This window comes from Hipposideros armiger, unplaced genomic scaffold (assembly GCF_001890085.2).
Source record: "Hipposideros armiger isolate ML-2016 unplaced genomic scaffold, ASM189008v1 scaffold_77, whole genome shotgun sequence".
NCBI classification, from domain to species: domain Eukaryota; kingdom Metazoa; phylum Chordata; class Mammalia; order Chiroptera; family Hipposideridae; genus Hipposideros; species Hipposideros armiger.
Genome location: NW_017731427.1, coordinates 3,527,197 through 3,541,683, shown reverse-complemented (window position 1 = coordinate 3,541,683; position 14,487 = coordinate 3,527,197). Strand labels below are relative to the sequence as shown.

General features: G+C 56.0%; 1 protein-coding gene across 4 annotated transcripts in view; it reads left to right on the top strand.

Annotated features, from left to right (window-relative positions):
* Positions 1-10,195, top strand: part of CNDP2 (carnosine dipeptidase 2) — an 18,539-nt gene extending 8,344 nt beyond the window's left edge. For all 4 annotated transcript variants that reach the window (XM_019643411.1, XM_019643410.1, XM_019643408.1 and 1 more), the window contains exons 5-12: positions 1,251-1,339; positions 2,782-2,982; positions 4,101-4,185; positions 5,032-5,192; positions 7,054-7,218; positions 8,165-8,306; positions 8,547-8,694; positions 9,545-10,195. In XM_019643411.1, the coding sequence (XP_019498956.1) occupies positions 1,251-1,339; positions 2,782-2,982; positions 4,101-4,185; positions 5,032-5,192; positions 7,054-7,218; positions 8,165-8,306; positions 8,547-8,694; positions 9,545-9,614 (1,061 nt within the window). In that variant the 3' untranslated portion in view covers positions 9,615-10,195. The remainder of the gene's footprint in view (positions 1-1,250; positions 1,340-2,781; positions 2,983-4,100; positions 4,186-5,031; positions 5,193-7,053; positions 7,219-8,164; positions 8,307-8,546; positions 8,695-9,544) is intronic.
* Positions 10,196-14,487: the final 4,292 nt, after the last annotated feature.

The following is a 14,487-nucleotide window of genomic DNA, read 5'->3' as shown; positions in this document are numbered from 1 at the left end:
CCACCCCGCCCCTGTTCCTCCCCCACTGTAGGCCCTCCTGTCACCTGAAGTTGTTGAGTCCTGCGCCCCTCTCCCATCCTGTCCCACGGTGACCTCACATGCTGCCTCTCCACCTGATACTTCTCCGAGACTCGGTGGCACAGGCTCCCCCACCTCCCTGTCTTGTCCCCGCCATGTGGCTCCCCCCTCACCTGCGCCACATGCACACCTGTTTAGACACAGCACTAGTCACACTGCAGCCCCCCGCCCATCACACCAGACAGACAGACAGACTCCCTCGGTAGAGTCTTGGGCATGGATGGAGCTGCCATGTTCGTCCTGTGCACCCCTGTCCCGCGCGGGCCCCACGGGCATTTGTCACAGGAATAGGATGCTTTCTAGAAGAGCTCTTCAGCTTCTGTGAGAAGTAGGGTTTACTTTCAAAGGACATTTCCAGGGTAATGGTGGCTTTAGGCCTTGTACTACTTTCGGGGGCGGGGGGGGGGCCATGTTAAAATGCCAAACATTTGAAAATAGCCTTAGGAATGAGGGAATCAGAACACTGGCCAGAACAGACCGACAGAGAGAGGCTGAGCCCGAGCAGCGATGGCCGTCCTGCCCTGGTCACCCTCGGCCATGCTCTGCATCACGTGACAGGGCCAGGCGGAAGGTCCAGCCTCATTTCCCCAGTCACTCATGGTCGCCAGTGCCCAGCCGAGGGCTCCCAGGAGCGGGTGTGCAGAGGGGACATACTGTGACTCTACACTGAGAACAAACCGTGTCTTGCTTTCAGCTTTAAAAGCAATAAGTAGAGGAATAAATAAGAACATAAGTTCTATTCTTTATCACATTAGATGTCGAAACTGGGGTGGGATTTTGTTCCCTTCTGATAAGAGTGCTGTGGCTCCTGCCTTTGACCAGGTTGCCTCCCTATTGCCTCTAGCTGGCTGTGAAAGTGGATTTTCACCAGCTAGCCGCCTGCCAGTGGTTTTCTGAGCTGGGTCTGAAGTCCGGGCTCTGAGTCAGCAGGGGCGTCAGCGCGGCGGGAGGGGCTTGGTGGCACCCACATGGCCTGTCTGTAACTCGAGCAAAAGTTGGCGACGTGCGGCTCCTGATGGAATGAAAATGGGGCTTTTGACTTCAAGAGAATCTCTTAGGATGGCCGCGTGTGATTTTGCGAAGATGTTACCGGATATTCACTGAGGATACGCTCTTTTGTCTGTCTCGTTATCACCATAACCTTATGAATTTGCTCATTGCTGCTATTCTAGGCAAACTGTACGGGAGAGGTGCGACCGATGACAAGGGGCCGGTGGCCGGCTGGATGAACGCCCTGGAAGCCTTTCAGAAAACAAGTCAAGTATGTCACCCACGCCCAGCTGTGCCTCATGCACCTGGCTCCAGCTGAGTGCCGCAGGCTGGGCTTTCTGTCCCCGGAACAGCTTGTAAAGATCCAAGCTCACTGGGATATGAGACAGCAAGCTTCCCCAAACTGTCAGCGCCGTGAGTCAGATCTAAGATGCTAGTTGTGTTCCAGCTTCAGGAAACACTGGGTGTGATTGTTTTATAGTGTTCAACGGTCACACTGTTGAAGGTTCAGCAAGAGCCCAGGCCACCCATGAGTGACCGCCTGTGGGTGTGGTGGCTTGCCCTGACCACGGGCTTGTGATTGTGGATGGACCCTCCCTCTGCACAGTTTACAGCCTCTAAAAATACATTCTTGTTTTTTAAAAAATGTATTTCCTTAACTATGAAATACCCACTCCTTATTGAAAGTTTGTACAGAGCAGTAGAGAAAAATAAGTTGCCTAGAATCTCATTCCTCAGACTTCATATTTTATTACTTACCAATCTTTTCAAGTGTTTTTAACCTAATTGTCATCATAGTGTTTAGACGGGGTTTTGCATCTTGCTTTTATCTTGTATCGTGATAAAGCCAGACTTAAAGGGAAGCATTTTTGTCAGGGTGTGAAGTGGTAGATCTGAGTGGTAGATCTAAACCCCAGGCCCTTTGGGCCAGGGTCCATTTTGCACAGGAGGGAGCTGAGGCCCAGGACCTCTGCTTGTCGGGGCGCCCGCGGCCACCACGTGCTGGGTGCAGGGACTGGGATGGCTCCCCTCGTCCAGGGCCCTCCAGGGAGCTGCCCCAGAGCAGCTCCCCTGGCACCTGTCCCATACACCGAGATCCCGAGGAGGATTTCCTGTGAGGGGTGGAGGCGGCAAGGCGAGCGGTGCCCTGAGCGGTGCCATCACCAGCTCCAAGCAGGGCTCTGCAGACGGGTCCGCATGAGGGCCCTGCCATGCGCAGACCGCGTGGCTGCTTTCTCTCACCTGCGGAAGGGCCGCCTGCCTCACCACACAGCCTCGGTGAGGCTGGGAAAGGGACGTCCGTGCAGGGGCAGCGGCTGAATTAGGAGAGGCGCCCCCTCCCCGCCTCGTGCAGCCCTGGTGGTGGCCACAGGGGCGCAGGTGAGGACGCCTGTGCTTTCCTCTGTGTCACAGCCTGTGTGGCGAGCGCAGCTCAGGCTCCCCCGGGCCTCCTGGTTCGTGCTGGGTGAGCACAGAGATCCCTGCGACTAGGAAATGTGGTCACACTGAGGAACTCCGTAGAAGGAGCTGGAACAGGCTTGTCCCCTGACAACCCAGTGCCTGGGACGCGCAGCCCGCCCTAATGGCTGGTTGGGAGGAAGTCGGGTATTTGAAATCGGCGATTTCAGAATATTTGGTGACTTCCTGTCTGTTGTTTCTAAGAACTAAAGGTACATGACAGCTGAATGCCTGCCCACACTCTTTCCCTCACAGGGAATCCCTGTCAACATCCGGTTCTGTCTGGAGGGCATGGAGGAGTCTGGCTCCGAAGGCCTGGATGAACTGATTTTTGCCCAAAAAGACACCTTCTTCAAAGACGTGGACTACGTCTGCATTTCTGACAACTACTGGCTGGGAAAGAAAAAGCCCTGCATCACCTACGGCCTCAGGGGCATCTGCTACTTTTTCATTGAGGTATGTGCTGCGTTCGGCACACTTCATGGTGTGTGCCCGCCCCGTCCCCCCTGTAGTCAGCTAATCCCTCCCTAGCCCGCAGGTGCCGGAGGCTTGAGGGAAGAGGCAGCCCTCAGCCTGAGCCAGAGGCTGTCGGGTACTCCAGGCTCACTCGGGCAGCTGGCAGTGCCGTCCGGGTTCAGGCTAGACCGGACCTTCTGCTGTTGTCTCAGAGCAGTGGGAACCGATGAAATGCTGGTGCATCTAAGAAGACTGAGACGTACGCAAAGCACTGTAGAAAGACTTCCTTTCAGAAGCTAAAATAGTCGTTATTTCAGCCGTTAAGCTCTTAGGCCTTGACTGAGTGATCCTCAGGGAACTGGGACGTTGCACTTGACCCGGAACCGAGGAGGAGGGACCTGCCACTCGCTGTCTGGTCAGCTGAGCTTTGGTCTTCTCATCTGCAGAGAAGGAGGGGTACCTGCCACACAGGGCGACTGATGATTATATTGCTCCTGTCGGGGAAGGTGGTTTATGGGCTGAAAAGTGCTAGAAATGATCCGAGCTGCTACACTGAGCACTCGCTCTGTGCAGGGCACTTCTACCCGCTGTGTGAAAACCCGACAGGGACGCAGCAGCTGGGCGCTGAGGGCTCTCACTGGACCGTGTTCCAGGAGAGGGGGCTGCGGCCCGAGGCGGTGCCTGCCTCTCGCTGCTCACACAGCCAGTCGGTGGTGGGCGAGGCCTGAGCCCTCGGCTCCAGGCCCCTCGGGCTCTTCCATGGTAGATGGCACCCTTTCAACAGCTAGGTGCAGGGTCTGCATGAAACCGCTGGCAAAGGATCTGAGTGCTTGAGCAGTTGCCTGTGGCACGTTTACACCTGTGGTCGGCACTCCTGGTTCACCTGTGGTCAGCACCCCCGGTTTGCCTATAGTTAGCATTTCCAAGGGTATTTTTTTTATTGCTTCCACAGTTTTATAATTTAGGAAACACCTTGCTCTGCTCGTTGAGGGAGCAAACTTTGATTTTTAAAAATTGCCCGTCGGGTCTTGTGAAGGTTCTTTGTTCGATTTGCTGTCACATGAGAAAAACAAGCTCCCGCCGAGCAGCCCAACAGAGTGGCTTTGTTCCCCGCGCAGGTGGAATGCAGCGACAAAGACCTGCACTCGGGTGTGTACGGGGGCTCGGTGCACGAGGCCATGACGGACCTCATCACGCTGATGGGTAAGCAGGCTTCCAGTCGGTGCCTGGGGCTTGGGGGAGGCCGGGAGGGCCTCATCGCCAGGCTGCCGTCAGCGTCTGCTCATTCCAGCATTCTTCGCGAGCCAGTCGTGTCACTGCTTCCTTCCTCCATGCAGTGTTCCCTTTAGAAGTGGGCACTGATGCTTCGTTTCTGCCTCCGCCTTCCTCCACCGTCGCTTCGCTGTGCCACTAGCCCCTGCCTCCTCCAGGACCCAGCTCGGCACCCCTGGCTCCCCAGGGTCCGGCCCGTCCCCTAGAGTCACACGACTCTTTCCTCTGGGCACGCCGTGTGGCATGTGCTTCGGTCTGCTTTATGTTGCAACTGCCTCCGTGAGGTCCGCACGGTCGGCTCACTGTCCTGGCATCCTCGGGCAAGGCTGGGCATAACTGTTGCCTCACACAGTCTGGTGTCCTGTGTCCTCCCGGGCGGAGAGTGGCTGCCACATGTGAAGTCAGGTGGCTTCTGGGACTGGAGTCTTCACAGCTTGGGAGCTGCTCGTTTCTTGTGGAAAGCGCACCGACGGGCCTGCTGGATGCTGTCGGGGTTCCAAGGGGCCTGGGGCCGCCTGCCCAGCGCGCCCTGGTCTCTGACCGTGTGGACAGCCCATCTCTTCTGTGTCGGTGTCTCTATCCCAAAACGGGGAGATGGCACTGCTCACCTGACCAGGTTGTCGTGGCAGTTACATGACTTAAGCCCCACAAGCCCCGAGCCACCGCGGGTGCCGGGAACTGTGCCCACCAGGTCCCTGAGCCAGGCCTCGGCCCTGCGGGAGCCTGCTGGCTCCGGGCCGCCTGCGTGCAGAGCGCTCATGCTTCCGCTCTCCCCAGGCTGCCTGGTGGACAGGACGGGGAAGATCCTCATCCCCGGCATCAGCAAGGCGGTGGCCCCCGTAACAGAGGAGGAGCTGGAGCTCTACGACAAGATCGACTTCGACTTGGAGGAGTACGCCAAGGACGTGGGGGCAGACACCCTGCTGCACAGCTGCAAGGTGCTGCCTGGCGCGACCTGTGACTTGTCTGTCCACCAGCCCTCCTAATGTGCCATGCAGGGGACCCCCGTGGGGAGGAGCCAGCAGGGTGGCGGAGATTCCTGCGTGTCCATGTGCGCGTGAGGCGGTACAGGCCCCAGAGCAGGATGCTCCCAGGCGGAGGCCGGGAGGTCTGAGAAGTGTCGGATGGCGACTGTGAGTGTGTAGGAGCCACACGGGTGTGCAGGGAGCCTTGGTGGCGGCCACTGCTGCCTGTCTGTCTGTCTGCACTGCGCTGGAGATGCTGGGGGCCCCCAGACGGCGCCCCTGCTCAGGTGGAAACTGCACGAGACGTTTAGCCAACTGCTGGGAGAAAGTGATGTCAGAACTTCTCTCTGACTTGGGTTAGGCCCCGGTGCAGGCGGGCGGGCTGCGTGCCCACACTCGGTGTAGCCGTAATTGACTCCAGCGACAGGCCCTGAGGGTGGAGGGGAGCTGTCCCCTCTCGGCCCTGCGTTTCTTCTCCCCGAGAGACAGACTGATGTATAAGAGGGTGTGTGGAGGCCACGGGTGGCCTGGAGCTCTGTGTGCCTGCAGCGGGGACAGGAGGGCCTAAGGCCAGGGGAGGGCCAGCTCGGAAAGGCCCAGGGTTAGGCCTGTAAGCGCCTGGTGTACAGTCTCTGGTCCGCCAAGGAGCTGGAATGCTCTCCCAGATGGCGGACGGGACCAGCTTTGAGAAGAGGGCTGAGCTGCCCAGATCTCACTGTGGTCAGGTGATAGGCAGGGGCGTGGGGGGGGTGGGATGGGAGCTGAGCGAGTGCAGCTGGGAGACCCGTTAGGCTCGGACGGGGAGAGGACCGTGAGCTGGTGTGTGGAGACGAGGAGCAGTGTGAGGGCCGCCTGAGCTCAGGATGCATGAGCGGCGATGGGACCACGTGGAGGAAGAGTTTCGCAGGCAGCGGAGAAGAGAAAGTCCTCGCCGGTAGTGGATGGGGCCCTGGAGCTGTGGACCAAAGAGCTTAGTCCCGGGGAGGCCTGAGTGGGAAAAGGTGGCTTCTGAACCAGCTTCTGTTTCTCCTGCCCTGTTGCCTTCAGATTAACGTTTGCTTCTCTGTAAGGTGTCACTTCAGGGCCATCTGTATTCTTGCAGTTATTACTGAGCTGTTTGGTTCACAAACAAGAAGTCCACTAATTAAGTGGTTAAGGCACCAAGGAATCCTGGGAGCCCCATCAGGTTTCTCCGTGCCGGTCAGGTGGGCAGGTGTCTGCGTCCCCTCCTGACCCATCTCGTGCCACTGGTGGGACACACGCGGCATAAGCGGCCATAGTATCAATTATATGCCTGGGAGACAGAAGACTGCTTTGTGCCAGCCCCCCCGGCAGAGGGTGACAGTGCTTGTTGGTGGTCAGTGGGTCCAGGACACAGTGGACTGTCCTGGCTTCCCACCCACAGGGAGTCCTCCAGATTCTGGGCCCTGTGGGCCTAAGGAGGGCTTCACAGATGGCCTGAGTTGGGCTCTGTCTGCCTCCTGGTGCCTCTGGCCCCACAGGAGTCCTGACGTATCTGGGACCTTGACCTTCCCGCTGCATTCGATAGGGCTGGCAGGAGCCCTGGCTCCTGGACTTGGCTAATCCCAGTGTCCAGAGAACAGGAGGCGGGTGCGTGCCGCGCTGGAGGGCGCCCAGAGCGTGCAGCGCCCCCTTGAGGTGTCACAGGCGGCAGATAGCAGAGTGCATCTGGGGCCGGCTCCCCGCCCAGCCCTGGCGGGGTCTGTACCTCCTTCTCGGGCTGGCTGGTGACCGAGCGGGACCTCCCAGTCCACATGCCATCTCCGCTGAAAGCTGACCGTGTTGTTCCCTGGCCCACTCTCGCTTTCTGCAGAAAGACATCCTGATGCACAGGTGGCGGTACCCGTCCCTCTCCCTTCACGGGATTGAAGGCGCCTTCTCGGGGTCGGGGGCCAAGACCGTGATTCCGAGGAAAGTGATTGGCAAGTTCTCCATCAGGCTCGTGCCGAACATGACTCCCGAGGTGGTCAGTGAGCAGGCACGTGGGGCGCTGGGACACAGGGTGGGGCTGCTGGGCACCGACAGAGACTTGGGGTACAAAAGACGTCCAGGGCTCTGAGCAGCTGGAGAGACACAAACCCCAAACCCACGCTTCCCCACTTCTGGGCTCTGGCCAACACTTGGTGACTAGAATGAGCGTTCAGAAACTGATCAAGATAAAGGCCACATAAAAGTCACATGGGAGTGACCTTTGTCACTGCTGAGGCACGCCAAAGCCTGACTTCCGACCTCGTCCTAAGGCTCCAGGTCAGATGCTGACTTCAGGTCGAATATGTCCTGGTGAGAGTCCGAGGGAGCCGCCCGTGGGCTGTGGTGAGGAGTGGGGGGCAGGGGGGGCAGGGCAAAGTCCAATAGCCACAGGGCAGCCGGGCTTTCGGGGAGCGGTCCCCCAGGGGGAAGGTTTCATGGAGAAAGGGAGTCAAACTCGCCCCTGCTGGGAGAGGACACTGAGGACTGGGGTTTTGTCCTCAGGGGTCAGCACCTGGCTGCGTTTTGGGTCTGGATGTGATTGTTCTTACAAAGCAGATCAGGGTCATTTTTAAAAACTTGGTTTAAATATTGTCCTATGGGAACGTCAGCATGAAGGGTGAATTGCTTGAAATTAACACGTTACCTTTACCTTCAAATAACTGGAGATTTTTTTCTTGATAAAATCTTTGTCTGTTATCACAGTTACACAGGTCAGTTTTTAGCAGCTGAAAATGGGACCCATTGAAGGCCTGTAGGCTCGCTGTAGACTCAGTGTAGACTCCTGGTAGACTTACTGTAGGCAGGTCGTAGACCCTGTAGACCCATCATAAACGCATTGTAAACTCGCTGCAGACTCAGTGTAGACACACGGTGGACTCTTGGAGAGCAGATCACTAGCATTGGACCAAGTGCCACGTTTTATAATACATTGTGCCCCTTCTGTTTGTGTTCAGGTTACCAGCTACTTGACTAAGAAGTTCGCTGAGCTGCACAGCCCCAACAAGTTCAAGGTGTACATGGGCCATGGTGGGAAGCCCTGGGTGTCTGACTTCAACCATCCCCATTACTTGGCTGGGAGAAAAGCCCTGAAAACAGGTCAGACATTCTCCTTGGACATGGATGCAGGGCCCGTAGCGCGTCTGCCGGGACTCTGGTTATTGTCTGGGCACGTGGCTACGCAGTGATGCTCTCAGCAGGGCCGATGTGCAGGCAGGGCCACCGCGCCAGCCAGCCCTGGGAGTGGGCTCTGTCCCCAGGCCTGCTGGGCCGGAGGTCAGCGACGGTGCCCCAGCCTTGCAGCCTAAACTCACCATTTCTTTTATTTCTTCCCCCCAGTGTTTGGTGTTGAGCCGGACCTAACCAGGGAAGGTGGCAGTATTCCTGTGACTTTGACTTTTCAGGAGGCCACAGGCAAGAATGTCATGTTGTTGCCTGTGGGGTCAGCCGATGACGGCGCCCACTCCCAGAATGAAAAGCTCAACAGGTGAGGCTGTGGGTCCTCAGTGCTAAGTCTGGGTTAGTTTCCTCGTGGGCACCAGTGAGAAACCCTGTGAAAGTCCAGGGCGCCCCCAGTTCCTTCCTCCTCCACACCTCCTGTCCTGCTGCTGAGACACCCCCCTCCAGTGCTCTCTGCCGTCTGCCCTTGGGGTGCTGCAAACTTCTGGTGGGAGGCAGGGCAGGGGCCCGGGGGAGGTGGCAGCTCTTTAGAACAAGGCTCTGTAGTCTGTCGCTGGGCCTCATCTACAACCCCAAGGACCGCGACACTCTTCTGTTTGAAATATGGGAATGTCATTGCTGGCTGCGTGAGCCCCTTTTAGACGATCCAGGTACTGGGCGGCTCTTGTAGCCAACAGAGACGGAAGGTGATCTCTGAGTTGGCAGCTGTGCGGGGAGACCCACGCAGGCAGGGAGGACCCTGAGGCCTTTGGGGAAGAGCGGAGGAGAGCAGGAAGCAAGGCCGTCTTGGGGTAGCAGGCGAGCCAGTCAGGGATAAGACAGAGACAGAGGCAGAGACCCTGTGTGGAGGGCGGAGGGTCTGGGTCTCAGGACACGTGTGGAGGCGTCGGATCCAAACAAACAAAGGGGGGCCATGATCAGGGTGAGGCTGTGTGTATTCGGGTGCTGGGTGAGACCCCACATGTTCTGTTAGACCACGGCCAGGACTAGTGCCTGGAGGGCAGTCGGACTGAACCTGCCCTTGAGAACCAGGTGCCCAAACCTAAAGGCAAGCAGACCACAGGGCGGCAAGCCAGGACGGCGGGGTGCTCCCAGAATGCCGTGTGTGCCGGACCTCGGGGCGCCAGCCCACACGGTGACTTGTTCCTTCCCACTAGGCGTAACTACATAGAAGGAACCAAAATGCTGGCGGCCTACCTGTATGAAGTGTCTCAGCTGAAGGCCTGAGGCTGTCTTCCTCGGAGCGACGCTGCTGGAACCCCGCCCTCACCCTCGTCCTCTCCGATCGCTCAGGAAAGCTGTCGTCTGTCTCCTTCCCCTCCTGTCAGACCACCCACAGAGCCCGAGTGGACACGGGAGCCCCACCTGTCTCGCGACGGGCATGCCCTGTACCAGGCGGGAAGGCCATTCAGTCCCGGGCTCGGGACTCACCCTGAAGGACAGCGGAGCCCCCAGAGCTGGGCAGCACGGCTTGGTCTCCAGCAGACAGCCGACGTCTGCCTGCATGAGTTCTTCTGTAGAAAGTTCTGGTGGGCGTCCCGCTGGGCCAGACGGAGGCCTCGGTGCCCTCTGGTCCATCTCTGCCTGCTGACTCGGGCCAGGCGCACTTGGACTGTCAGGGGCGCCTGACACCTCGAGGGCCCTGGCTGACCCCTTGCTGCCCTCGGCGGCTCGGCCCTTTCCTGAAGACCCCACCCATCACTGACGTCCCCTGGCTTCTCTGTATTATCCCTCAAAACCTGAACCTCACTGGAAGGAAGATTCGGCCCCAGTCTGTGCTGATGAATAAAAAGTACGAGTGAAGCGTCTGGAAGCCTTGCTGCCCCCGCCGTGCTCATGGAGCACACCTGCCCGAGGGGCGGGGCAGGTCTCCCCCAGTCCCCAGGAGGAGCGGTGACCCGTTCCCACTTCCCCAAGGGAAGGGACCCTGCCCCTAATCCTTATGCTGCCAAGTCACCAAAACTCAGATCAAACTGGTTTAAACAAAGGAGAGTTTATTGGCCAGGCGGATAAGAGATGGGAGTAAACACTAGTATGGGGAAGCCAGGCGGGCGTGATTCCGGGTAAAGTCTGGTGTGTCCACTTCGCTGACCGTCTTGTCTCATAGGTCAGAACTTGGGTGGGAAAAGGGCCCTCACACCTCTGCTGTGCACAACGGTGACATTGGAAGGCATTGTTTTACCCCCGTGACCTCTCTCCGACACTGTCACTCCCTGGGCTCTCCCCTGTCCCTAGCGTCACCCCCGCAGTCCCCGAAGCCATGTGTTCTGCAGCCTAACCTCCTCCCAACCACCCCCATCCCTCTAGTCCTCTTGGGCTGGAAAACCACCTGCTACCAATTGCCGCAGTCACTGGGACCGATCCTTTGAGCTACCTGCCCTGGGGTCTGCACTGTAACTTCTAGATAGAGGATAAAAGTCTTTTCTGCTAAGGAGATGGCTCCCAGCAACAAAAGTCCAGAAGTTGTTTGGGGCATAGAAGAGGCTTTCCTGGAATCGCTGAAACCCAGAGTTTGCCATTTATTGCTTTGCTTTACTCCCCAGCAGGAAGCTGGCCGCTAACAAAAATACAGCGGCCTGGCCTCATAGAAAAGGCAGAACTTGACTGGGCTGCCTTCTTGACCTGGAGGAGAAGGGGCCCCCTTGACTGAGGGAAAGTCGATTTCACTCCGCTCTTGTTGCTTTTTGGTATCGGTCAGCGAAGCTCTGCTGGAAGTGAGGGCCCTGCAGCCACAGTGTGTTAATTAGAGAGGACGTGGGTTGGCTGCTGTGACCAAGCCAACAAAGGCTCCCGTGACTGCTGTGCTACGTGAGGTCCATGCAGGCCGGGCAGGCCGGGGCTGGTGTGGCGGCTGTTCCTGGGGGCCCGGCTCCTGGGTTGCACGTCCTCAGCCCTCAGGGTCCTCTTATGGTTTTAGATGTCTGCTGCAGCTCCTGCAACCCCAGCTGCATTTCAGCGGTGAGGAGGGAGCATGCTTGTTTGCCTTAAGGCACAATCCAGAATTAGCAGCTGTTTCTTCCATTTGCATCTTAGAAAGTACACGGCCGCTCCTAACTGCTCAAGAGGTGGAAATAGGCCTGGCTGAAATGCCCACCACTCCAGGAGGGCAAACATACTAGGCAGTCAACCCTGAAATCCTTCTACACCATGATATCTGTCCCAAAGAAAACCAGAGGAAGGAGGAATATGTCGCATTAGAGAGGAAGGACTCACTGGACACTTCTTTCCTTGTATTTCAGAGAAAAGTATAGTGTCTGCAGCAGCCCCTACGACTTTGGGGAGAGCGCTGAATGGTGAGGGAAAGCAGTTGGCCACCCCAAAATATGCCTTATGTTGGTTGTTTTAAGTTGGTTATTTTTAAGAAACAAAAGACTCAAAAACCTTCAACCTTCCCCCTAACTGCCTAAAACAGAATTTAAATAGAGGACCAGCTCCAGGAAGGGAGCCGATATCCGAGAGGACTATAGTTTGATCTGAATGAGTCCTCTGTGTCCCAGTGGTAAAGATGGCCAGCAAACATTTCACTTACCAAGCACTTGCTTTTCCATCTCCACGTGAATTGCCATCCCGCCATTTGAGGTCACCAACCAAACTCCCTTCCTTAGCTCCCCATGGCATATAAACCTTAATTGCAGGGCCAGCCGGCCGAGTGGCACATTGATTAAGAACTGGCTTGGAGGGCCGGCCGAGTGGCTCAGTTGGTTAAGAGCTCGCTCAAGAGTTTGAGCTCTGAGCAACAGCGGTTCGAGTCCAGCCCGCTGAGCAGCCGCTGAGCTGCCAACAGGTAGCAGGATGGCTCAGCTAAAAAAAAAAACAAAAAAAAACTGGCTTGGGACGCCAGAGGGCCCCGGTTCGGATCCCACATATGAGGGCCAGTGACACTGCCCTCTACAGCTAGGATGCTGAACAACAGCTCAACCTGGAGCTGGGCTGCCGTGAGTCGCTGGCGACGGCGTAGGCTGCAGCCCCTGCTGCAGTGGGTTGCCATGGGCTACTGTGTGTAGCCAGCAGCCAGCGTGAGCGGCCAGCAGCCGCTGTGAGCGGCCATTCAGAAGCCGGCGACTGATCTGCCTCACCTGGGAAGAGCGCAATGATGGTGCCAACTTGGGCCAGTGAAGCAACGTCCTCCACAACTAGACTGAAGAACAAAAAAGGACAGCAACTTGTCTGTTCCCCTTCCCCCAATTCCCCAGTGCTGTTCCCCTTCCCCCAATTCCCCAATAAAAATCTTAAAAAGAAAACAACATAAAAACAAACAAAAACCTTAATTGCCAAAATGTCCACAGGTCTCATATTCTTAGGAGAACCCCATATGTCCATACACAATAACTTTGGCCATTTACTCCAGCCTGAAGAACTCAGGTGGAAGGGAAATTAATTTCTCTGCCCCACCCCACGTTTTGGCAGCTAGGCAGGAGGACTTGACTGGCTGGATACCGTGTGCTTTGGGGACTGCTGGAGAGCAGCTCCTGGGCCTGCGACACAGGCCGGCACAAGGTAAGAGTTCTTACTACGTCGGCACTTTGGAATCGGTGGGGTCTGGTGGAGCAAGGGTGGTGAGAATCTTTTTTTCTAACTTGAGCCGGAGAAAATATTTGAGAAAGCTGTTTCCTGGGCAAACGTGACTAGTGAGAATGTGGTTTGAGTCCTTTTGTTCTCTGTTGACCCTGTTCCTCCTAGAGCTGGTCACTGTTTTTCTTTCTGCTGTTTGTCTTGTTCTGTGTTTGGAGAGCTTCGCTTTGACCTCCTCTGGTCTCTGGCCCCCCGAAGGTGCACTTATGGCAAGCATTTGGCAGCCACGCAAATAGACTGGAGATTCTGGGCACCTGTAACAGTAGCCCTGGGCCAGCTGTAGCCAGTCGACTGTCATCTTTTCACCTTTTCTTTTGTGCCAGCTCTCGGAGGAGTTTGTAATGAAGGGTCCCAGTCCGTAGGGGCCCCTATTATCCCAGCCTTTGCTGCTTTAACTGTCTACATCAATGAAGGGTTTTTACTGTCGTAGAGCGTCCTGGGGGTGAACTTTCGGATCCTGTGAGAGCTGCAAGCTTTGCACTCTTGTCGAAGCCTCTTTTTTATTCTATTTTATTTTTTTAATTAGCTTCAGGTGTACAACACAGTGCGGTAGTTATACTTTTTACCCCTTGTCGAAGCCCCTTAAACCATAAAAGGCTCAGTGGTTTGAGTCGCTGTTGAGGTGAATAGATCCTACCGTCACTGGCCAGACGCGGGATTCCTTTGAGTTGGAAAAACGTCTATATTCGAAACATTTTACAGATCTCATTGTACATAGATGTATTTTTGAAACCTATAGAAAGACCAAAAAAAAAATGTTACAAAGAAATACAACTGCCTGCCTTACAAACAGAACCAGTTTGGAAAGGCTTATGGAATTTGCTTTCTCAGCTTTCCCTCCTGGGTCTCACAGATAACAACAGAAACATTCAGTTAATTAACGAGAGAATGGGGAGGCGCTGAGGGGACAGTCACGGAACTCTTCCCAACAAGGCAGACACCTTTCAAAGGTTATTAAGAAGTAAGGTGACTAAAGCGAATATTGATAAGAGCAAAAGAAAGAAGAAACAAAGGGAAGAGGCACAGGGTGGAAACCTTTAGAAAGTTAAGAAGTGGGCTAAAGAAATCAGACATTGATGGGGTTAAAGCAAAGGTTTCAGTACAGCGCTTCCAAAAGTCGGACAGGCCAAAGAGACCCCCTGCTGGGCCCCTAAGAAGTATGCTTTGTGTACCGCCATTTGGAGAAATTTTAAAAGTAAAAGACCGAGATTACAATGACAATCCTGTCCAGCCATCAGGGGCAGCAGCCAGACTGCTAATCAACTCACTCCTAAGATTAGCAGAATTGATGACATCATAAGAATGTGGCCCCTGAATGGACCGGTGCGTGGAAATGTGGACGTAGAATCCCACTGACCTGTAGTTCCCATGGACTTGCACACGAAGCTGGTTCAATGCACAACTTGAAAGAAATGGTCATTTAGAAGGAGCAGGAATTTTTTGGGACAACAGATGTTCCGCCCAAGAGGGAACAGTGTGGACTCTGACCCCAGTGAAGGTGGCCCTGCTGCCCCCACCGTGATTGTGA